This window comes from Gymnoscopelus braueri (genome assembly GCF_963280865.1).
Source record: "Gymnoscopelus braueri genome assembly, chromosome: 10".
NCBI lineage: Eukaryota > Metazoa > Chordata > Actinopteri > Myctophiformes > Myctophidae > Gymnoscopelus > Gymnoscopelus braueri.
In genome coordinates this window covers 28266656-28292166 of record NC_137611.1, presented here as the reverse complement: position 1 = coordinate 28292166, position 25511 = coordinate 28266656, and the positions used below count along the sequence as shown (strand labels likewise).

At 42.2% G+C, this 25511-nt stretch overlaps 1 protein-coding gene and 1 long non-coding RNA gene across 2 annotated transcripts; one reads left to right on the top strand and one right to left on the bottom strand.

Moving 5' to 3' along the window:
• Nucleotides 1-4312: 4312 nt before the first annotated feature.
• On the top strand, nt 4313-8983 carry LOC308093765 (histamine H3 receptor-like; the record flags this gene model as incomplete). Its single annotated transcript, XM_080440099.1, has 3 exons — nt 4313-4553; nt 6075-6241; nt 8222-8983. The coding sequence occupies 3 exons, from the start codon at nt 4313-4315 to the stop codon at nt 8981-8983; spliced, it is 1170 nt and encodes a 389-aa protein (XP_080296225.1).
• A 13538-nt stretch (nt 8984-22521) lies between these two features.
• On the bottom strand, nt 22522-24343 carry LOC308093340. The gene is made up of 2 exons (XR_013933879.1): nt 23709-24343; nt 22522-23463 (listed from the first exon to the last, which is right to left on the bottom strand). It is a non-coding gene; the product is annotated as an uncharacterized lncRNA (long non-coding RNA).
• Between the last annotated feature and the right edge of the window lie 1168 nt (nt 24344-25511).

The following is a 25511-nucleotide window of genomic DNA, read 5'->3' as shown; positions in this document are numbered from 1 at the left end:
GTTGCTTGGAAAATAATGATTTGTTGACAATTAACCAGCATGAGCCCTATATCCTTCATCATACGCAGAATAGCTAAAATAGCTGATCTACAAGCTCATAAAGCACCTCGATGCAATGCGTTGTGAGCTTGTTGTTTGGCTATAAGTTTTCACCTACAGTCAGGCATGCCTGAAATAGCAATGTCGGTGTGGTTTTACTATTGCCTTCAGGATATTATGCACCTGTGCTGAAGAGGCAGCATGCTGCAGGTATGGAGCAGTTCAATCTGTACTACCGTATCTGAAACAAGCTGCCAGGATTGTCATTGCATTTACAGTACATATAGTGTTTGCAATCCTCAGCAAATATCAGTATCCTGTGAGTTCAAACCTGACTTTAAAGGTATCATGACATTCATGTTTACACCACATTCAGAGTCTTTGTCCTGGTCCTTCAAACGTGCACAAAAAGTTTTAACTGAAAATTCCACTCCAGTGATTCACTGTAGGTGTTTTTGTCTCACATTTCTAAAGCCTTTTCAACTGCAATGAAAAAAGAAATCTTTGCCTGCGGGTGTCGCTGGTGAGGGATTTTGCCTGTCAATCATCGCCTCTGCTCCGCCCCCCCCCAAAGGAAAGGATAGGGGAGGGGAGGGGCGAGGAGGAGAGTGGGCGGGATTAATCGACTGTGACCTCACTGTCGAAGGGCCAAGCTCAGATTACTTTTCAGCCTAATTATTCAGAAAACCCCAGACCACAGAAAATCCACTGAATGTTCAAAGTTCAGATTTTTTGGGTGTAATTGAGGTCATAAAACCCCCAAAAAAACATAACAAATAAAAAAAGTGAAAATGAATGTCATCGAACCTTTAAAGTATGTGTACTAAAGTGTATTGTAGGTGCACTGGTAGCAGTTAGTATAGGGAGAATGTAATGTACCACACTATGCTATAGACTAAAACAACAACAAAAACAACAACCAGTCAATCTATGTATATGTAACAGTGAATGTGGAAAACCAAGACGTTGACAAACTCATATGGAATTTGGGCAAGCGTGCTTGTTAATGCACGAGTCCATCGGCTGCTCAGCGGAGGCACTTGATCGCTCTGGCACGCCGCACAAGTCTCAAGGCCTCACTGTTGGTGCATCTGCTTTGTTTTTAAGTGTTTTTTATTTTTTTAAGAAGGCTGATGCACACCTCAAAGGTTAATGACAGGTGTGTAGAACAACCAGGGAGGTCCAAATGTTCAGAAAAGGATCTTTGATATCAAATCCAAGCAAGAGGTCCCGCACACTGCACAAAAATTAAAGGAATGAAGAGCATCCGTTTTGCATTTCCAGACAGTGTGCAGGATCTCTTTCTTTAATTTGATTTTTAAGTGATGTAAAATGATCCCCTTGAAAACAGTGTGTTCTTTAGCCAATTGCACACATGATCATCCTTCATTATTTGAGTTATGTGAGTATCATTCTGTTGGCTTGTGGACACCATTTTGAGGGATGTGTTTTAATTACAATAGGTCAAGAATGTAGGTAAGTCTATACACACACACACCTGAAATCTGGTATGTATTTACTGTGTGTGTGTGTGTGTGTGTGTGTGTGTGTGTGTGTGTGTGTGTGTGTGTGTGTGTGTGTGTGTGTGTGTGTGTATATATATATATATATATATATATACACATTACTTTAACCAATCTGTATGGTAGAGTATATTAACACACTTGTTCTTTCCTGCATGTACTGGCAATAAATAAACTGCTCTGAATCAGGGCCAAAAATGCAGTACATAATGATTTGTGTGTGTGTGTGTGTGTGTGTGTGTGTGTGTGTGTGTGTGTGTGTGTGTGTGTGTGTGTGTGTGTGTGTGTGTGTGTGTGTGTGTGTGTGTGTGTGTGTGTGTGTGTGTGTGTGTGTGTGTGTGTGTGTCTGTGTGTCTGTGTGTCTGTGTGTGTGTGTGTGTATGTGTGTATGTGTGTGGGCTGGGGGGTGTTGTGAATGAGAATGCTATGGCAATACAATTTGAGAAGTTTTGGATTAGAATCTTGTGTCTTGGGCCAACAATTCCTATCTGAGATTGTGCACAGAAAATCCTTGGTCTAAGGATTTACTTTCTGAAAATGTCAAACTGGACCCACAAGGGTCCACTTTTAAGCTTATACACACACTAAGAATTTGCTGTGTGTTGTGTGTGGTCCATCTGCTTTAAAATAAATCATAATGAAACTGAGCGTGAGCGTCTTCAGTCACGTCTGCAGGACTGTAGTGTTTTTGCCTTTTCTACAGTGTGGGACCACAGCTGTGTTTCACCACTGTTCTTCACAAGATCTTCAGAACCCAGTGTTGAAAATACTCAGAGAGTGTATAAATGGACCTCAGAAATGTTCTGTTTACTTGCATGTAACCATGTAAAGAATATTGTGACAAGACACACATCCTTGGATGCTTTACTGGTGCTGCCATGGTCTTGAATGTTTGATCTTTTATACATGTGCAAAATCAACATATTGAAATGAGTCTTTGCCATTGGCATTTTTGCAGGTCATTGTTATCAAGCCTGTGATGCTTCATGTCAGTCAGAGATGATTGTCAGTTGACTCATTAGTCAGAGCAGGGATTGGGGAAAGAGATGCTGGTTGTGTGAGTGTGGTTTTGATTAATGTGAATGTTTTAAAATAGGCTAAAGTTAATGTCATCAATACTTCTGACTTGCATGGTTGCCTCAAGCACCTACAATATTTTATTTATTTTAGAGATAGTTAATCTTTTACTCAAGGGGGACAACGCCTGTGGCAACTTGACGATGTCATTTGTATGTGTGGTCCAGCAATTAACAATCATACATGGGGTGCGTTCGGAAATACAGCACTGAGCGCACTGGCCAATACAAACTAATAGGCGAGTGCGCTCCGGTGTGCAATATCCGAACGCACCCTTTAAACCTAAACATAATCAAAAATCTACTTAATTCTTCCTATGGTTAATAAGAGCATCAAAACAATATTTTAAAAATACGTTTTATTAGCACATGCATTCCATACATTCTATTGGGCTGGACCACACATGGACAATGACATCATCAATTTGCCACAGGAGTAATTGTCCCCCTTGAGTAAAAGATTCGCTTTAAAAAATAATAATATAATATTTCAGGTGCTTCTGAGACATACAAAGGCTTATTTTCCAGGGATCCTTTTAAATGCTGCATTTATTGTTAACTTGATTGTTTAGAATGGAAATCAGCTGTGTCACTGTGTGACATATTATTCCCACTGGAGACAGCATTCACGGAGATGATTACTGACTGCTCTTTATTTGCTCAACAGAACCGTTTTCATCCTTTAGCAAATCAAATAAAGGTTTGTCGCACTATTTATAAGTGCAAGCAGTGTGCAGTGCGCGCCTAGATGCTGGTGAGACTAGAGATAGCGAGATGAGGTCCCGCTGTACAGGCTCCGGCAGAGGTGGAGACCATCCAACGTAGTGAAGATCACCTTTTTTGCAACATCGTATCCAAAAAGTAAAGGTAGTCCCAGAGATCTACAGATGTTTAAGATTTTTCCGGAAAGTATTTTTTTAGGACGGGGTTGAAAAAACTGTTTATCGCTTATCTAGTCTAACCTCACTCCGTCAAATGGAAGAAGCTTGCGACACACATTTTGTCAAATGCAAATGAGATTTCCGGAGGGAGGGGGGTTTACCAGGCTATATCTAAGCCTGTGCCATGTTTTCCCATTGTAGCCGAATCGGGAGCAGTACTGGCACCTGCCGTCGGGGGTTCTTCCGGGTTGAATGGGAAAACATAGCACAGGCTGACTAAATAAGCAATTTAAACGTTTTTTTCAACCCCGTCCTAAAAATGTTACTTTCCGGAAAAATCTTAAATAAGTGTATGTCTCTGAGACTTTCTTTACTTTTTGGATACGATGTTGCAAAAAAGGTGATCTTCACTACATTTGGACTGATTCCACCTCTGCCAGAAGCCGGTACAGGGGACCTAATCTAGGAGCTATCGTGGAGAGTGATTAAAGTATTAATACTTTTGTACTTTTACTCAAGTACATTTTGAATTCCGGACTTTTACTTGTAGGCCTATGGCCTAATAGAGTATTTCTACATTGCCGTATTGATTTAAGCAAAACATTTGAGAACTTTTTTTCCACCACTGTTAAATGGTTTGTTGTGGGGTGATAGGGTGTCCAAACCAAACTCATCGCGACGCGTGGCACCTGTTGCTTTTCACCATCGTTCGGAACTTCAGTTCGGACCACTGACTGCACTGTTTCTGATTAAATGCGTAGCGACACGATCGTCAATTTAAATCCAGGACACAATGACTGAAGATCAGTCGGATTCCAACTCAAGTGTGCACTGTCTTGACAATGCAACCAGAGTTCATAGCAGCTTCGTATTTACGGGACCTGATGTCATCTTGCTGCTGATGATGCTGACTTTGGCTGTTGTGATTGTTTTGGGCAACGCTTTGGTGATTTTAGCGTTCAAAGTGGACAAGAGTTTGAGAAAGCAATGCACTTTCTACTTCTTGAATTTGGCAATATCAGATTTTCTTGTTGGTAAGTCTAAGCATTCATCCTATATCATCAATGTTTTCAGCCTGCAGAGACAAATTATTCTCACATTGACATGTGATATTATGGTAGTCCTACCTCTATTGCTCATGATGCTTACAGTCAGAGTAGGATATTTCTGAATTTGATTTAATATAGCCTACATTGCCTATATCCATTATTTTAGTGTATTTTGTATTTTACAGGCCTGAAGATAGAAGATAGAATTTGATTAAAACAAAAGACAGACAAAAAAATAATAATTCCCAAGAGCTTTGTAGCTATATTTTAATTAGGCTACACCACCTTTAAAAGGGGTGTAAGAGATATGTTATTGTAAAAAAAGAAGAAGAAAAAGTTGTAGGCGGACCTGTAAGCTATATTCTGATAGTATTGCTATAGACTCTACATATACTAGAATGTTTAGTGACAGAGCTATGTTATCTGTCTCTAAAGGATAGCCTACACGATAAAATGAAATTAGAAGTTATGAAAATAAATAAATAAAAATGAAGAGACAAAATTGTTACTACAACACTAAATTGAAGCTGATAAAATATCTTTGTCTCTCTCCTGATTGGATAAAAGTGGTATCCTGAAAATGTATTTTCTGATTACTAAATAGCCATGAGATGTAGATGTAACATAGCCTACGTTATGATGATAATGTTTATGATGTTTATGATGATGATTATTATTATTGTATCATTAACCTTCTCTTTCATCACTGCATAGGTCAAAAATTAATCTAGTGGCCCTGTCTCTAGAGTGTAGTGTTTAAAGGGGTATTTCACTTTCAAAAAAACTTTGGGTCATTTTATCATCTACTCAGGCTTTTGTCAGCCCCCCAGACCATTTTTAAGTTGCTTGATTCAGTATTTAGATATATGATATTAATTTTATCAGACACGCCCCCTTCCTATACAAACCCTAAATTATAACTTCAAACTCCATTTTAACCATGTTAGATTTATCATAAACATCCGTCCTTGGTTCTGGTGACTCACCCCGCCCTCCTAATACGCGAGGGGGCCGTGTTTTTTCGCTAACTTTTTTCACTTTATTTTTAAAATTTGTTTTATTGTATTTTTTTTTATTTGTTTCCAAAAATAATATAAAAAATAAATGAAAAAAGTTATCGAAAAAACACGGCCCCCTCGCGTATTAGGAGGGCGGGGTGAGTCACCAAAACCAAGGACGGGTGTTTTAGATGAATCTAACATGTTAAAAATGGAGTTTGAAGTTATAATGGGTTTGTATAGGAAGGGGGCGTGTCTGATAAAATGAATATAAAATATCTAAATACTGAATCAAGCAACTTAAAAACGGTCTGGGGGGCTGACAAAAGCCTGAGTAGATGATAAAATGACCCAAAGTTTTTTTGAAAGTGAAATATCCCTTTAATGCTATAGGTCATCTTGCAATTGCAGATGGAGATATCTGAGAAGTGTATTTTCATAACATACTTCACTCAAGTGTAAATGTACTTGTTATTCAAATAATTCTTGCCAACACCTGGTTTCCCAGGGGCGTTCTGCATCCCGCTGTACATCCCTTATACACTTACAGGCAGGTGGACACTGGGCAGAGGACTCTGTAAGTTGTGGCTGGTCATGGACTACTTGCTGTGTTCAGCCTCCGTCTTCAACATTGTCCTCATCAGCTACGACCGCTTCCTCTCTGTCACCCAAGCGGTGAGTTTACAGTCTTTTACTTCTTATCTGGAATATTACACATGGCCCTCAATCAGAAATAAGAATCTTGACATGCCATACACCCAAAAGAAAATGAAACTTCCATCATGACCAAAGTACAATGATGTTAGAGCTCAATCCTCTGGATGGCAGCATCACTGGGATTCATCTCAGTATTAGATTCCAAAAGGTTGAAAGGAGTGCCTTTTCCCTTGTGCACAGTAAAATCCTAAGTCTTAATTTAACTCTGGAAGTGTAAAAACCCAATACCGTCGGTCACTACATGGTGGTCCGTTACTTTGTTTTTGAGGGTTGAATCGCCCAGGTCATCAGTGGGGCCAGTAGCACCACACTGTCCCAAATGAGCCCATCTGCACAGGTTAATCATTCATGACCCATTCAGGCCCAGTGCCACCCCTAATTATAGCCCTCCCTCATGATGAAGGCAGAAAGGTCATGTTTCAACTTCAGGACAGGCTTGGCCTGGTACTGGAGTGGCTCTGATAACTCAGATCTGCTTTATCAATTGTAATTGCCAAGGTGTATGCCAGGATGATAATAGGCAATTATGTGGATCACTTGCACAACTATAAACTCTATTGACATTACAGTCATAATCCACCCATGATTCAGTTTCAGTCTTGCCATTTTGGCCAAATTCCCTAAAAACAGTGTTTTAAAAACATACAGCATGATTGGGCTAAGGCTAACCTTTATTTGTACAACACCTTCCAGTGTTGTACAAATACAAAAATATTTTGACAGATATTTAAAAGTAGTTAGAGACTTATAGACTTATAGACCCCTGCAGCTGCCAGCCATGCTGAGCCTTTTATTATGTATGCCAGGTGACTGTTCTCTCACGTGTGTGTGTGTGTGTGTGTGTGTGTGTGTGTGTGTGTGTGCATGCGTGCGTGCTGCGAGCGTGTGCGTGCATGCGTGCATGTGCATGCATGTCATGTGTGTTAACTCAAAGGTAGGGTGAGGCCCAGGACTGTAGACAAAGAGTGTTCTGTTTTTTTTTTCACAAGCAGACACTTAACATCAGATCAGAGCAATGAATACAAATAACACTAGCGAGAGAGCCTCTCCTTTAATCCGCATGAGTGTTAGCTTTGATCATAGAGATCCTCTTTCGTCTGCTCTGGTCCCACCAACACTGTATGATCAATCACAGCAGAAACCGTTCGCCAGCAGTCAAGCAGCATTTCCCTAAAAGCATTTTACCCTGAAATACTGAAAGAGAAAGAGCAGGTAGTGTCAGTAGTTGTAGTTCACCCGTGAAAAAGACTGGGATTGGGATTCAGATTACTGTGAGAGTAAGTGCTTGTTAGTGAGGTTAAACATCCTCAAAGCCTGAGCACGAAGTGTATGGTAAAAGGTTTTGTTTAGGTTTAATACTAGGTCATTGATAAGACTCACCCCTCATGGTCTGCTTGGCATAACCTACAGTGCACCATCAAATGTTTCAATGATTAACGTTCAAGGGCAACAGGTTCTGTATGGATTGAACATACAGTGCAAACCATATGCTCTTCTGTTCTATGGTAGACCTACATTAAGACAGAGCACTTAGCACAGTCAATACATTATTTATCAGTTATGTGGAAGGACTGCATTTATTTCAGTTGTGGATCCGAACAGACGGTTATATATATAACAGAGATGGTTAGTTACAATTGCTGCTGGCCAATGTTGTGGACAGGAACATTGAAGATTATGTTAATGTAGAGAATTGGCTTGTGGGTGGTAATTCATTGACTTTAGGTCAGTGGTACATTAACTCTACAAAGACATATACAGTTTTTTATCCTCTTATTTTTTCTGTAGATAGATGAACATGGCAGATTTTCATGAATTATTCTGCACATTGCATTAATCATAGACTACTCTATATGCCATTACGTTGTGTTTTCAGAACACAACATTTACATTAATAACAGTGAAAGAAACAGCATATATTTTTTGTATTTGCTGCAGGTGAGCTATCGTGCCAGACAGGGCATGACCCACGAGGTCATCATGAAGATGGTCGCTGTCTGGGTGCTGGCGTTTGTTCTTTACGGACCAGCCATCATATTCTGGGAGCTGGCAGAGGGCAGGACCCGAGTGCCAAAGAAGGAATGCTTTGCCGAGTTCTATTACACTTGGTATTTCCTGCTCAGCGCCTCCACGCTGGAGTTCTTCTGCCCGTTCGTCTCCGTGGCCTTTTTCAACCTGAGCATCTACTTCAGCATCCGCAGGAGGAGGAGGCTGCTCCACCGCAAGGAACGCCCTTCCCACCTCCGGCCCGGCGAGCCAGGCTGCGCCCAGGGGGACGCCGCCCTGTTCTCTCAAAAGAACTGGGGGGTGGGCATTAGACTGGCACTCACAGGCTCCGTCCATTCCCAGACCTCCTCTCCCTCTAAGGGCCAATCGGACCCCTCGTCCCCCAGGGTTACCCGGCCCGGCCGTCTGTCCAGGGACAAGAAGATCGCCAAGTCCCTGGCTGTCATAGTGTGTGTGTTTGCCATCTGCTGGGCGCCCTACACCCTGCTGATGATCATCCGTGCCACCTGCAGGGGGCGGTGCGTCCAACACCACTGGTACGAGGTCACCTTCTGGCTCCTGTGGCTCAACTCAGCCATTAACCCCTTCCTCTACCCACTCTGCCACAGTAGCTTCCGCAGGGCCTTTGGCCAGATTCTGTGCCCCAGGCGACGTACCACTCAGCCCTCGGCTGACCTTCAAACTGGCCAGTGATGGGCTGGTAACCTTGGAGAGAGAGACCACTGGCAGTTCAATCAGCAGAAGCTGGATTGTACACTACAGTATGTCATAATGACCATCGGTAGTCGTTCTCAATCAGACACTTGAATGTTTTGAAGTTTTAGGTGGGTCATTTCATTTGAATCAATATAGAGTGCTACAGGGATGACATTTTATTGTAGGTGAGCCTGGAAGTTTCCTCTGCTATGGGTTCCTACTGCCAAATCCATGGTTGAGATATTATTAGAAATGGTAACCACAGACTTTTTTTTTTTTTTTAAAGCATCAGAAATGTGGCGAGAGAAACCACAACGGATTTTAGGACTACAAATTGTAGCACTCTATTTACTGTGCCTGCCTACAGCTGAGTTTTATCATAATAGTAAAAGCTGATGATGAATTGCATTAAAAAAAAAATCATGATCATGGTATCACGCTGCATCTGCCTTTCAAGGAAAACAACAAATATCTGGATTTATATGTGGCACCAGTTTAATAGATCACTATCACCCTCTGCTGTTGGAAAGATTCTGCTCTTTGACGTAATGCAGTGTAGTGCCAACAAATGCACGCGTAATGTACTGCCAGCAAATGCACGCATAGTGTACATTACAAATTCTGCACTCCATTTTTAGGGAGGGAAATCTACTGTATAATACATACATATACTGTAGGTACTGTAAGTAACAAGTAGCATCATACGCTTTTTGCAACTTCAGCATCATCACAATTTGAAATACAAATAAAATTGTACTAAATGACAACAACCCCATATACTGTATTTTGTCATGTTTGAATTAAAGTCTTAGGAACAATGTTTTGCTTCATCTAAGCAACTTGCAGTATTCCCACAATACATACCAATATATACCTAGATATTTCTAGTCACATACTGGGCATGTATGAATGTTTACATACCACTAGATGTCACCATTCACCTTTATAGCATTCTTTGCAGTGCCAGGGCATTAGGCTATAACACGGTATAGGATGAATTCTCCTCTGGCAATTGGCCTTGGTTCACATAGACTTTGTCACTATTGTTTGCGTTTCATCATCAAACTCAATCTCAAGGTATATTTTGTGCTAAGAAAATCACTCATCGGAGTGTAAATGAATAAATATAGCCCAATAATCATTGGATCTAGCTATCGGAAACTGCTATGTAAATTTTGAAATGCTGCTTTGTCTCATGGTAACAATTTGCAATAATTTTGTGTCACAATTTCTTTGTAGCCAATGTTATTGTCCTAGCTTCTATTACACAATATGTGAAACTGCCAGTAGTCCAGTGCCCTACTAATTGCTTTACTGGTGCAGAAGAGTATCACAGTGACTAAAATATAAGTGAATACATTGAACCTAGTGGAACAATTTGCTGAAAATATATGAAATATCTACATCTGTAACTGGTCAACACTCTGCATGCTCGGTAAAACCCTATAGGAAATAAATACATTCCTATGGTTTAAATCCTGCATAAACGATAACACTGGGCTGCCTGGTGGTTCAGCGAGTTAGTGCATGAATCACATGCTCCCTGTGATGAATGAGGACATGAGTTCGAATCTGACTCCCGTCATGTCTCGCTCTGTCTTCTCTCTGATCATGGTTTCCTGTCGCTCTACACTCTGCTATCGAATAAAAGAAGCATAAATTGCACCATAACATTAAAACAAATGATAACACTGCCCAGGGTAGCTGCTGTTTACCTGATGTATAATTGGGTCATTGATCTCGAAGCCACTTCTGGGTCAAGTGGTACTTATTTTGTTTGTGTGATGCGAGCAAAAACCCAGCGTGCACCACCATCTTCATATTGTTCCACCTTGCAGTTAGGCTTGTTTTGATAGATTAGATGAGACCCTCCGATGTGGACTTATTAGACCCGTAATTACGCCATCATGCTGGATAGTGAGGTTCCATTTGCAGGTGCCTGGGGTCCCACCGGGGACTTACATTGCTCAAATTGTTGCCACTGCCCGTGTGCACATCTGGGCCCGTGGTCAGGTGCCGGGAATAAGGGCACAGCTGCAGGAGCAGGCTCCCCTCTCCCATGTCCCCCCGTGGCATGGTGGGGGGACAGAGGCACACTTGTGACCAGAGGGAGGCAGGCGCATTTCCCTGGGGAGGGCAGAACTGCAGCTATCAGCAGAATGGCAAGCCTGCATGGGTTTACTCCCTGTGTATCTAAATGCTAACCGCAACGTACCGTCTCGCTGCAGTGTGTTGGGACATCAGCAGGAATACAGGTGTTGATTGATGGATGGAAAGATGATGGCACATGAGCCAAGCCTACAGGCTATTGAAAGGAAAGGGAGTACTTGAATTTGTCAGTAATGAGTATTCACCATACTACATTTTACCATCTTAAATATATATACATGTACAGTATGTGTGTGTGTGTGTGTGTGTGTGTGTGTGTGTGTGTGTGTGTGTGTGTGTGTGTGTGTGTGTGTGTGTGTGTGTGTGTGTGTGTGTATATATATATATATATATATATATACACACACACACAGTTATACAGTATGTATACATACTGTACATACTGTATAACATTAACTATATAGGCCTATACTGCATAAATACACACACACACACACACACACACACACACACACACACACACACACACACACACACACACACACACACACACACACACACACACACACACACACACACACACACACACACACACACACACACACACACACACACACACACACACACACACACAATAAAAAGTATATACAAGAAACACAGGTGAAACACATATGCGTGTGTATTGCGTATGATGCATTTGCATGTGTGTCGAACACCTCTCAGTGGGTGTATGTGAATGTGTTTATGGGGGGGTTTGTATGTCTGTGACCTCAAGCGATGTGTCTGAGAGCTGTGACCCCAAATGGAGTGCACCTGTGCCCCTTAACTTTATAGTCCCCCATTAGCAGAGAGAAAGCCACTGATCAGAGGGGGTTAGAAGGCCTATATAAATTCCCACATGAGAACCCTTCAATAGCTAAACTCTCATACGTTTCCCTACAGCATTCTGATACAATGACTTAATGTAAAGAAGAAAAACAACAACAAAAAAAAAGCAAAAAAACAGCCCTCTCTTTGACATGGCAAAGAACACAACAGGGCTACAGTAAATATTCTCACATACTGTACAGTATGAAGACATTTAAATAAATGCCGCAGAGCAACATGACATCCATTGTATCCGCAGGAAGATACATTTTGCTCTGGCGGTATAGCGGGTCCAAAAGTGTGACCTCTTTTTAAGTTGTTGTGTGGTCGTATAGCATCACTTAGTGTGCATTTTCTCCTGCCTAGGCTGTTCACTTTCTCCACCGCCATTAACATTTCATGAGCGCGTTCTAAAAAAGAGAAAAACAGACTGTATTTTCTGCTTGATTTTTGCCTTTCGCCTTCCTCTCGTTTCTCCCTGTGCTCTTTTATCCTGCAGTGTACTTCCTGACTGGAGATTAAATAATTCCATTGGAATCCTCTTAGGATGGGTTCCCAGCACTTGGCAATTAAACAATTACATTTAATCAGCATGGGGCGACGCTTCAAGTCACCCTCATTTCAGACGTTGATTAAAAGCAATTCTGCAGTGGTTATTGCCGACGACTTTAGAAAGTGCGGTTCACTTAGGTTTACTGCATCTGTGGGGTCAGGTTGGATAGCATTATGGCAGGTTCACCGGTGGTCGAGAGCCGTATCAGCCTCTGGTGAGTACAGCAGTAATGACAGAACTCATGACAGACCTTATATTGTCCCTAAAGTCAGAGCTAGTTAGATTACTCAGAGACACCTTGACCCCACAGCAAAGAAGACTCAATGAACAATGGAAAAGGAGAGGGGCATGTTATGCACGTGGGAGCCCACATGCTGTGTGTGTGTGTGTGTGTGTGTGTGTGTGTGTGTGTGTGTGTGTGTGTGTGTGTGTGTGTGTGTGTGTGTGTGTGCGTTCGTGCGTGTGTGCATGTACTATATATGCATGCATACTCTATGCACACATGTATGCATGCATGCATTCATGTGTATTATGCATGATTTGCTTGCATGTTTGTGTGTCTTGTGTGAGCCCCAGGTTGTGTATGATTGTATATACAGTACATCAGTGTGAATGTTGTGCCCGTGAGTGTGACTTTCGGTAGGTCTGTTTATCTAAGTGTGTGTAATTCTGAATTAAATGCTCCTTGACATATACAATTTCATCATACCCTGCCATAACAACCTCCCTACTGTACATAATGGAAAACAAGCTGAGAGGGGAGGCGGTGGCTTGTGCCTGAATCACGTTTGGCATTATGCTTGAGTGGAATGAGCGCTACGTGGCGTATAGCGTTGCAGCAGCACACACACTCTCTTCCCCTTTTTGCAACACAGTTGAGTTGTGTGACAGAGACCCGGCCTCCTCTAGTGAAACCCAGGTGCCCCTGTTTCATAAGACACCCCACCGGCTCTCCAGCCCTCTTAATTAGCAGCTTCCGTCAGCTGGCACCCAGGCCTTCTAGCGCAAATCGCTGGCCTTTGTTGTTGATGGAATCTAGTTCACTCAAGATGATGATCAGCCCATCTAAAAGGCTGGATGTATGGGCATGCCGAGCGGAGCATCTAGCTTTTATTTTTATCAAATCTTTGAATGGTAGCCTATACTTGCACAGGCATGAGTTTCAAGCCATGCATTTCTGATGTAGTGTGGAGAGGAATATGAGAATAGACTGCTCTTGCCAGTACATAATACAGTGTGTTCCTTGGGTTTTTAACAAGGATGGGCGAGAGCAAGGAGTGGAGGCTGTGAGTTTCCAGGCAGACTGTCAATCAGCTTCAGACGTACACATGCACTGGGGGTCAAGACATTGATGTTTTTTATATGATAAAGTCAAATATAGATTAAAGGTTGCTGCAAGGCCTGGAATGTAGCCTTCGCTCAGTGGCATATCATATTGTAGTTGGGCTGCAACAATATAGTCTCTTCTAATGACATTCCCCAAGCAACTTCTTGCCTCTACTAGTCTCGGGGGGAGGGAGTGCTACAAAAAGTGATAATTACATGAAATATACATAGAGAATAAAGGGAGCATGTTTACATAACCAGGCCCATAAATATCTGACTGAGAAGACATTGTTCTCCGACTCCTTTTAAGCTGATCTCCCAGGGATGCCATTTTAATGACATGATGGTTTAAAGAGATGCTGCTCCATCTCGTTCCATATTTAATTAACTTTTCCTTTTTTGACGCGGAGGAAAAGAGAAAAAAAAAAGGAGAATAAAGACAAACGTGATAGAGACAAACACACGATAGCGGGGAGACAATAACAAATAGCTGGGAGAACAGAGGGGGAAGCAGGGGAAACACGCGCAGAGACTTTGTCATGCTTTTGTGAGCTGTTTACAATACAAGAGATGCAAGAAGGGAGGGAGAAGAAGGGATGTTAGGAGAATGAGAGACAGGCAGACAGACAGACGGAGACAGAGAGAGATATGAGGGGATACGAGCAGGATAATAGAGGAGGGGTGAGGATTAAGCCAAATTTCTACAAATTCTACAAGTACAGCTCACAATGCTTTGCAGATGCAGAGCGCTGTGAGCTCGTTTCTGCTATTCTCGGTGCACGACACCATCGTACGATGGACTATACATTAAATGAGGAAAGGGAGAGGAGGATCGGAAGAGGGGAATCTGGAGAGAGGGCTGATGGAGGGAGAACAAGGCTCCTGTTCTCCCATGAGGCTCCATTACGGAGCATTTCCTAGTTCATCACCAATAAGCAAAAGAGAGGAAAACAAATGACAAAGTGGAATTATGAGGAAATGCGATTATTAACTCGCACCCAACAAGGGGGGTGGGAATACAAAAATAAACCTAAAACAGTGAACTCTGTGAGTTTCGTGCAGTAGTTTGTTCTCTCTCTTTCATGTTCTTGCCCAACTACACGTAGCATTGCAGTGTGTACGTTTCACTGGAAACATGCAAACACCGGCAGATGTCAGGGGGGAGAAGATTGCTTTATAACAACACTGCGGCCATCCACAGAGTCTTTACTCCTAGAGTTTCTGTATTGATATGGCGCTGCCTGCAGCTCCAAAAAGCACTGTAACATTAGGACCTGTTTCACAAGTCACTCAGATCAATGTCGTATTTAAACAATGAATTGATGTGTTGGCACTAATGGAAGTGGCTCTTGCCCAGTGGTTCACCCCTTCTCCTGGGCTCCGTAGGCTACTCTCCTTCTCTCTCTCGCTCGTTTTTTTTTTAAGAGTTAGCTGTGTATGCATGCTGCATTATTGATAATCATTCTCTATCTTCTCTCTCTCTCTCTGCCTCTGTCAAACTCATCTCTTGTCCTCATCCTCGTTACACCACTGGAGCCAGGAGAGTTGCAGTGTGGTTCGACCCCACATGGTCTATATTTCATTTTGTGGTGTTTAATTCATTTTTAAAAATACGCAAAGAAAAAAAAAAAAGAAAAACCCTGTGCTTTCACTGTTATAAGTGTGTGTCTTGGTGGGGGCAGAGAGAAAGATGACTGGAGGGGGATACTCACCTTCAGCTCCTCCAGTTCAGGAAGCAGGGGGGATCATTAGCCATCAGGGCCGCGGGAGGGGATATGGAGGAGGGAAGCATGCTTGCCCTCGCATGGCCTGTGGGTGGGTGGGTGTAGTAAAGGAAAGTAAGGAAAACAACTGCTTCACTCTTACTGATACGAAGCAGTAAGGACTATGAAAGGTTGTTTGTATAATATTAATTAGCTATTTATATCAATAAGGTGAAAAATGTCTTCAGACAAATGGTTGGTAGTTTTAGGGATATTTCACTTTAAAACACTTCTGGGGTAATTTTAACGACTAGTCAGACTTTTGTGTACGCCCCAGGCAGTTTTTGAGTTGCTTGATTCAATATTTAGAGTATAAGCCTATTCAACATCAGTCTCCATTTTAACCATGTTAAAACACACATTCCTGATTCTGGTGACTGATATTGTCCTTCTAACTCGACGCGTCGCAATTCAGGGCAATTGCAAAGTGTGGTTGCGCCGACGCGAGTCGCGGGTCGCTGCCACCGGGACTCGAGGAATATGCTGGGAGGAATACCGTCGGAGGCTGCGCCAATTACATTGTCACGTCACTCCTGAGATCACTTGCGTTTCATTTTGAGAGGATTGATCCCCCCAAAATAAGGTTTTTGCATCAAACGGTTACATTTTGAGCATTTGTGGCGCCCCCTATGGATCAAAGTGGTTTTGGGGATTTGTTGAGTAAACCACCCTTGACATGTGATTCAAATTTGGGATTGACTGGACGTTTCGTTCGTGAGTTTTGTCTTTTTTTGTAAAATGGGCCCCTTCCACTAACTTTGGAAGCCATTTACGGACGAACGGTAATGACTATAAAAATTTCGCTTGGAGAAGTTTATCGCATGGGTCCAGAGATCATGTGTACCGATTTTTGTGAAATTTGGACAAAATATGGCTTATATGGGGAGTTGCGTCATGACCCAAGGAATCTAGGGATTTTTTTTTTTTTTTTTTTTTTTTTTATTCTACGACCTACGGTTCAAGAGTTATAGGCCAAAACGTAAAGTGGGCTGTTATAGCGCCACCATGGGGCCGACTGGTGTAATTCTTTTTTTTAATAATTTCGCACTAAATTATAAACCTCCCCTCCCAGTCTTGTAATTGTAGCCCTTATGGTTTCTGAGAAAAAAATACTTGAATTGGAGTCTTTTCATTTTCCCATTAAAGTGTATGGGGAAATTTAATGCACTAATAAATCAATATCAATTAAACTATGTAACCAATCTCTTAGCAAAATACAAGCACACGATTCCCGGTGAAGCCGGTCATTTTGACATATGGCACTAAATTGGGAAAAATAAACTGTGGGAGGAGATGCGGTTCAAAATAAAGTTGATCTAGAATAATAATAAAGTGCGAAGATTACTATAGTCTGGTTGCCCTGTTAGGGCAACCACACTAATAAGTGTTTTCAATTTCTTTTTTTCTTTTTTTAAAATTAAACTAGAAAAACTGCTCCTCGGAGAAAAAATCTACCTGCTGGTGGTGCTATAATAGGCCAATGTGAAAAGTTTAGCATTTCTTCCTGGGCCTAGTGGGAATGTGCGTGCAAAGTTTCACGGCAATCAAACGCTGCATTCATGATTTGAGGCACTTTGTTCAAAACAAGCTATTCCTGCAAACTTTAGATGCCAGTCTTAGCCAATCAGGATGTAAGATGAAAAATCGGACAGATCCGTCTTGATCACATGACTATAGAGATAATGTGTACTGATTTGTGTGATGTTTGGACAAAATCTGTAAGAGTAATATCAAATTTTTTGTGTGCAAAAGGCGGCCTCCTGGTGGCTCTATAAAAGGCTGGTATGAAAAACTCAGGGCAGAGGTTTTCCCTTGGTCTCTAGGGAGTGTGCGTGCAAGTTTCACGCAGATCGGCGCAATTATAGGTAAAAACACGAATCGGCCTGTTATAGAGCCACCATGAGGCTGATTTGAAAAATGTAGGGTGGCATTTCTTCCTTGGCCTAGTAGTGGGAATGTGCGTGCAAAGTTTTACAGCAATCGCACGCTGCATTCATGATTTGAGGCATTTTGTTCAATACTGGTCACTCCTGCAAACTTTGGAAGCCAATGTTAGCCAATAAGGATGGAATATGAAAAGTCAGACAGATCCGTCTTGATCACATGACTATAGAGATACTGTGTACCGATTTGCATGAAGTTTGGACTCAATCTGTAGGAGTAATATATATAGTTTTTTTTTCAAAATCACATCACTATAGAGATAATGTGTATCATTAGCGTGATGTTTGGTAGGATCTGTAGGATTAATATCAAACAATTTGGTTTGCAAAAATTTGTCTCCTAGTGGCGCTATAACAGGCCGATGTGAAAATTGTGGGGCAGAGGTTCTGCTCTGGACTTCAGGGAGTGCGGCACAGTTTCATGTAGATCGGGCCAACAGTGCCGGAGATTAGTTGTACAGAGACGGACACACAGACAGACACACACGCACGGACGGAGGCAAAAACATAGTCTCCGCCAGGCCGAACACATTGATGGCCTATTGTATGTTTTTATCCCCGCCAGGCTGGGGCCGTCTGTCTAACTTTGCTAACGTTTGTCAGAAACTCACACAAATTGGTACACATTATCTCTGTAGTCAAGTGATTATAATGTACAGCATGTCTGTTTTTCTGATTCCATTCCGATTGGCTTCCAAAGTTTGCAGGCTTTGCAGAAAACATCCCCCTGAATTCCTTGGCTCATGTCCTGACGCAACTCCCCATATACAGTAGGCCCATGCCATTTCTGCCTCAAACATTTTCATGCCAAAGCGATTGCACTTACACCCATAGGGATGCTACAAATGTTACAGTTTGTTGCCGAAACTTCCCCCACCAAATTAGAACAAATGGTCTCATCGTGAGTCATATGATGTGACAATGGCCACCAGGGTTTTGATACAGTTTGCATTGCCTGCCAATTGCCCTCACAAATTTGTGGGGCTGTCTTACAAACTCTATTTCCCCTGCAGCTTGTGTTCTCCTGACAGCTGCACCCCACAACTGACACAGCCCTGGGTAGGCAACCTGGCGGGGATCTGTGCTCCAGGGAGCGCACTGTCTTAAGAAGTTGTTCAAACTTACTTGTTCCATTTGCACTTTGTTTTATGATGCTGGTTTTGCCTTCTGTGTAGCCTTTAAGGCTTATATCATGTTGTCTTATGTTGTTTTGTCTTGAACTATTATTATTCATCATGTAATGTGATGCACTGTTTAAGGTGTGCTTTATAAATAAAGTTTACTGACTTTTTGAACATCATCTACACACCTCATGAAACAATTACAAAACGTTTTAACAGACCTTTTTCATGGCAGCCATGTTGACAAAAATAGTTGTGTAATGTTACTTCCTTCACAGGTGTTAGTTACCAATGATACTAATTAAGGCTCTGTTCCATTTAGAGTAGCAGAGCCTTTCCAGTGAGCCAACAATGCACAAGCAACATGCACAACCATAGATATGGAAATCTAGATTCCTCATTGGCCGCTGCAGTCCATTGGAGTGACCTGTATCGCGGCCGCCATATTAGAGGGGGCACGCTTCCTGACTCCTGGCCAATCACAGCGTGTCTTTCCCGGGACTTGTCTGCCAAGTCTCGGAAAAGACGCGCTGTGATTGGCCAGTAGTCAGCGTGCCCCCTCTAATATGGCAGCTGCGATACAGATGCCCCAGAGTTGTCTACCTTAATATGTCTATGTGCACAACACCCAACTATGCACCCAACTCCATTTGACCTGAATGGGACACAATCTTAATTAGTATAATTGGTAACACCTGTGAAGGAAAGTAAACTATTTATGTCAATATGGCTGCCCTGAAAAAGCCCTAATTGGAATGGTATGGTATAGTAGCCTACAATGCATCTTTATAACCAAATTCAACCCAAGTTTGAGCAGGTCATTATAGTCAAAAATAAAATTCAACAAATTCAACAACTTTCAGAATTTGCCAAAAATATCAGCCAGCTCACAATGCATTATGACGTGACACATTGAGAGCTTGTAGATTCTATTTTCAAAATAATTTGTAGTTAAGTGGTTAAGTGATGTGTGCGAGAGTCTTATTGTTGCTGAAGTGTTGCAGAAACTGAAGGTGATATTCACAGCTTCAAACTCTCTTCTCTATTTTTAACATGCGTTCCCATTTACACCTCTGCTCTGTAGCCCATGGATACTGTAAAACAATATTTGAAGACAACTGTTTTAATGTTGTTCCATATTGACCCAAACCATTTTTGTTTGTCTTGTATTTGCACGATCCTTTCATGCAACATTAGGTTTTATCCGTTATTAGCAATTGTTTGTGCCGCAATAAAAAAAAAATGGGAGACTACAGTACACATCAGGGAGTATAGGAAAATGCACAGGGAAAGACAAGTAAACAGGGAGTGTTTCTTTTGCTCAGATTCATGAGGTTTGTGTTCATAAAACACGGTGAGGTTTGAAGCGTCCATTTTGCTGACACAGTTCCGGAGTGAAAAGATGGCTCTCTGGACGAGGAGCGCCGGTGTGAGAGATTGGGTTACCCCAGACAGTCCCAGCGGATCCCCCGGCCAAATGGATCTGGATCTCACGCTTGGACGCACATATTGAATGCCATAAGAGGTCTCTAAGGTCCCCTTCAGTGGGAGGAATGCTCAGCCTAACAATGTTGAGTTTTCACCAAACCAAATTCACCACCTAAAAGAACGCCAGAAAGGCCACTCCAAGCAAAGGACAAGGACCTGAATACATACTCAGTGGCTGTGTTGCTTATAGTAGATGAAATGTCACATTTTCCAGCATGCTGCAGTGCCACAGGTTGGGTCTCATAATTATTTAATAAAGCCTATGTCACAGGCAGCTATACATTTCCTCTGCTGTACTACGGGTGTTGGGTTGTAAACCAAAAACAAGACTAAAGACGGTTACACACCGGCGAATATGCGAATATACGCAAAATTCGGACTCGTTCCAAATAATTAAAAGACGCTTTTTTCGCTCCGCGAAACTGGTGTGGAAGCTTGCATTGACTTTATAAAGTTCTAAAAAAAACCGTATTATTTGCATGAAAAACATCACCCCGGTGTGTAAGGACCTTAAGAGTTTAAACGCCGCCTAGCAGCCCGTAGAGTTTGAGCTGCTCCTTACATCCAACTGGAAATGTTGGACTAAGACGAGGAAAGGCCTTGGCTTGGGTCACCAAATCAGTATAGTCTTCTGCTATTACATTTTGAGATCTTGTCTGCCAAGTTGACATTTTGTTTTTGACCAAAATCAGTAGGGACTGGATTGCCATGGAAACGTCCATGGCAATCCAGCAAGTAGTTTTTGAGATATGTTGTTCGGCGGGACCAAAAGTAGTGGACGAACGGAACAAAAAAGAAAGTACCGAAATAGTCCACTCACACTCACTGACCGGAACCAGAACAATAGTGTTTAAGCTTCTCCTGAACATCTGGCTTGACTGCCCAGATCCACTGAAGAGGGGCAAGGCTGTTACTGGTGTTGAGTGCCACTTGCAGTGGGGATAATGTTTGGACGACGACACCGCGGAGGATCGGCCAGGCTAAGTTATCTCTGAACAAGCCATCCATTCTGCTGCTTGCTGATGGAGAATACTTGGGGGCTGTGTAATTATATTGCTTTAAACGAACCCCCGAGAACGCCCCTGCCAAAGCGAGCACACCACAAAGTCTCACACTTGGGCGAGTGTCAGAAACACAACACTTGTGCATGCAATTTATCCCTGTGTGTGCGCGTGCGTGCGTGTGTGTGTGTGTGTGTGTGTGTGTGTGTGTGTGTGTGTGTGTGTGTGTGTGTGTACACGGGCATGATTACGTCTGTTTTTTGCTGCTTAGCCTGGCGGCAAAAGGGAGGCCACAGTGGTTCTGATACGCCTCACAAGTGAATTTAATTAAATCATAAATATGAGCTGGAGGCCGCCACCCAATTTAATGTAATGGATGATGTGGGCCAGTCCATCTCTGGCAAAGCAAAGTTCTGGACCCGTATCGAATGCCCTTGAAGCTTATTAAAAGTGCCTGGCACAGGGAGATGCAAGCAAAGTTGCTTAATGGATGCCCAGCTTGCATTCAGAATGACAGTTAATGTTGGGCCGTACCAATCTCAGATTTGGACGAGGGATTCCACCTCTGTTGCAGATGACCGCGTCTGCGAGATCGTCTGTCCAACAATCATCTAGTTCTCATGGCGTCGACATAATCAAATCTATTAGTCAATAGACAACATATGTATTCGATACATTTGAGATGGGAAATGTTTAAACTGTTACAGTACAAAGCTTAATGATACAAAATTGATAACGCTGGAGTGTTAATAGGGCATGTCATAATATGAAACACTGGTACACCGCGAATAGCAGCGCTGTTTATTATTCACAGTATAACCTAGATACTATGGGCACTATGGGCACGGTGGTGCACTGGAGAAATGGCATCTTTTCATGGCATCTTTTCCATACAAAACTCATAGCTTGAATAGAACTATGTCACAACATTTCAACTTTGTAGTGATGAATCATTTACTAAGACAGACAGATGTTGTCGAATGGGTTTTGTCCCACTCGGCAGAGGCAGAAGAATCTTTCTCCTGGTCCCCCGGAGCGCTGGAGGCTCCCTAAATAGGCCTAGTGCGAGGCTGTGTAGAATGGGACCGCACAGGGTGATGGGTAATGAAGTCATTAATAACAAAGACCTCCCTCAAGATGCTCAGATGTTCGTTAGCGAGAGCCACGAGGGAACCAGGAAAAATAGGATGCAATTTGATACAATGGAGGAGAAAAAAAAGCAGAGTAAGCTTTTGATGGTAATCATGTTTGTACTGACAGATCCCGTTTGATCGTGTTTATATCCAAACACACGCGTACACACGCACGCACATACTGTACGTACACAAAATATTGTGCGAAACAGAAAATCAAGGTAGACTGAAGCCATTTCCTCATACAGTTTTTAATATTTTCATCACATGTGCAACACAAAAAATGAGGTCTGCCAAATACAGAACTCCATATTTGTACAATACATTTTAATAACATCAGAGAGAACGGTCCTTCCTTTGCAGGAGATGGTGGTTTCCTGTAAACTGAGTACGAACAATTCTCAATCAAAAGGTCAAAACATTAAAGTTTCATACAAAAGTGCATCTCAGGTTCGATGAATGCAAAACATTTACATAACAGAATGATTTATAGTTGTGTATGATGCCACAATGGCTTCCAGCTTGAGCAGAGCAATGGGACACCGCAGAGAAACAAGAGAACTTGGACACTCTCCAGGAGAGCCGGGGACAGAGATTTTTAGAACCTTATCCCCGGGAGAGACCGAATACATGTTCAGTCTCCATGACCCCAAATTAAAATGGATTTACTCCCAATTGCAGAAAATAAAAAAAATAAAAATACAGAGATATAACAGAAACAGGGAAAAAAAACAAAAACAAAAATAAATTCCAGTAATCTCCAGGCTTGAACGAGCAGTAAACATTAACAACAGAAATGTACAGGTTGAGTCAGTGGGCTGGAGATTCCCCCATGCTCTGAGAGCCACATGGGGGCTTCATGCCTCTGTTCACACGCCAACCAGAGGAACTAGCCTTTTCCAAATCTGTGTCACTGCGTTTGCATATATCAGAATCCTGTCCTGTTTTTTTTTTTTTTTGCTTCCCTTGCGTTATATGTGCTGTTTTGTTCCCCCCCTCCCCCCTCCTCCCCACCCCCCACTTCTGATTTGACGTCTCCATGGGCAGGCAGAGCACATTAACCGCAACACACGACACGTCCTCAGCTGGTCCTCTGACAGCCATGTATAGAGATGGGGACAGGCTGACAAAGTTATGGACGTTTCAAACCTATGCTGGTGAATAGAGCTCTCTCTAACCCCCGTGATCAGGGTTGCCAGATCTGCTAATCATAAATTCCCCGCAAGATTTTATTTGAAAATAGCCGATCTACAAGCTCACAACGCGTCGCATCGCGACGCGTTGTGAGCTTGTAGATCTGCTATTTTCAAATACAGTAGCTGATGTACACGTTAAAGTACTCATGTGGCCCATAGTCGCTTCTTTTGGGCTGGTTTTCCTAGACCTGGTTGCTTGTTTCTCTCACAGAATCTGGCAACACTGCCCGTGATGACTGACCAGCGTCACGTTCTGCGCAGTAGGGGATATACAGGCGCTGATGAAACGAGTCCTCTCCCCCAATGTTAACACTTGTGGTTCCTTACAGCTTTTCTACATCCTCAGTGGCACCCTGGTTCTCCTTCACAACAAACCGCTTTTGAGTCCCATCTGGTCTGATTGACAATGGCATTGTTCTTTATTTTATTCCCCTTCCCCTCCATTTTCTTTTCTATTCTTTTCTCTCTCTCTCTCTTTTTTTTTTTTGGACAAACATTTTCAACTGTACATTGGCAAATACTGTATAAGATTGCAATATAGATGTAGATAAGCAACACATGAAGAATTCTATGTACAAACAAGTTGGCCTTTTCCGTGTCTTGAAATGGTGTTTAGTAACGAACTGGGAGGGTTTTTTATTTGTCCTGTTTTTCCCCCTCTATGGTCTCTTTCTTTTATTTATTTATTTTTTCTTCTTGTTCTGGCATGGTTCCTTGTGGTGTAACTGAATCTAAAGTTCAGTGCAAGGGAGTCAGTGGGAAACTGCACCGACGGTAATTGGCGGTCGGACGGTATGCTCTGCGCAATGTGATCCTTGTCTTCGGCCGTGGCGCTGATCTCTGCCATGTTAGCTGCTGTGCTGAGTCAACGTGTGGTTCTGCAAGGACACAAAGAGACAAACCATCACACACTGTACACATCGTTATATCTGCTTTTGAACAACATGAAACACAGCGCTGCCTGATCTGTGCACAAATCAAGACTTAGCATTTTAAACATAGCAAACGTTTTGACGATTTCGTTTTTTTGTGATGATTGTCAGATGCTGGCTTTTGGCATCTGTTTTGGCAAACTCTGAAGTCAGAGGCTTTGGTTAAGGGGACACCATTATCCAAATCCAATCAACCTGGACAACAGTCAAATGTGTGTGTGTGTAGATCAATAGCACTTCTTTTTGGGGAGACACAGGACCTACAGTATGTCTAACATCTCAATCTGCAGCAATACTGACACCAGGTAAATGAGAGTGACCAGGAAACCAAGGTAATACACACAATGGGCCTCATTTATCTTCGTAAAATCTGTGAAAAAAATCTGCCATATTTATCAAACATGCGTAGACACGTTATTTGTTTGTATCCCTGTGCATACTTTAATAAATAGCAATCAATTGTAAATGAAGAAGCGCATTCACAGACTTTGAGATTAGCTTTAATCGACACCCCTGAAATACCATATGAGGAGCTTGGAATTCCTTTGTTGGCAATGTAAAGAACTGGCACAGAAAAGGCAAAAAAATTATAATAATAAGCTAAGTAAGTAGAAAAGTGTCAGGGACGGCAAGACAATTGCATTAACTTTGATGACAAAAGTTCCTCATGCGCTGAAACAATAAAGACAAAATAATCTAAGCCCACAAAAGAAGCATGTCAGCCACAAGAGGAGGTCAGAGTTTGGCCAAATTGTCTACAATGGATGAACGCGTTAAATTAGAATTATTGGAGAGAGGTCATTGGCTGGATTAACCATGGAGGGTGACAGTGCTCTGTTTTCCCTTGGATCAATCAATTTTGTGTGGGATCGATCATCATCTTTTGCATCGTAATCAGTCTTTATTTGTCCCAGGGGGATATTTCATTTCACAAGTCTGTTCAACAAAAACACATAACACATAAAAAGACAACACAACATAAAGACAATACATAGAGTCCCCCAGAGGTAGTTTTTTAGCGCGCGCTGCAATGGCTGAGTGGACAAAACTCCTGCTAAAACAAACATTTTCCCATTTCAAAGTTCTGTACCTC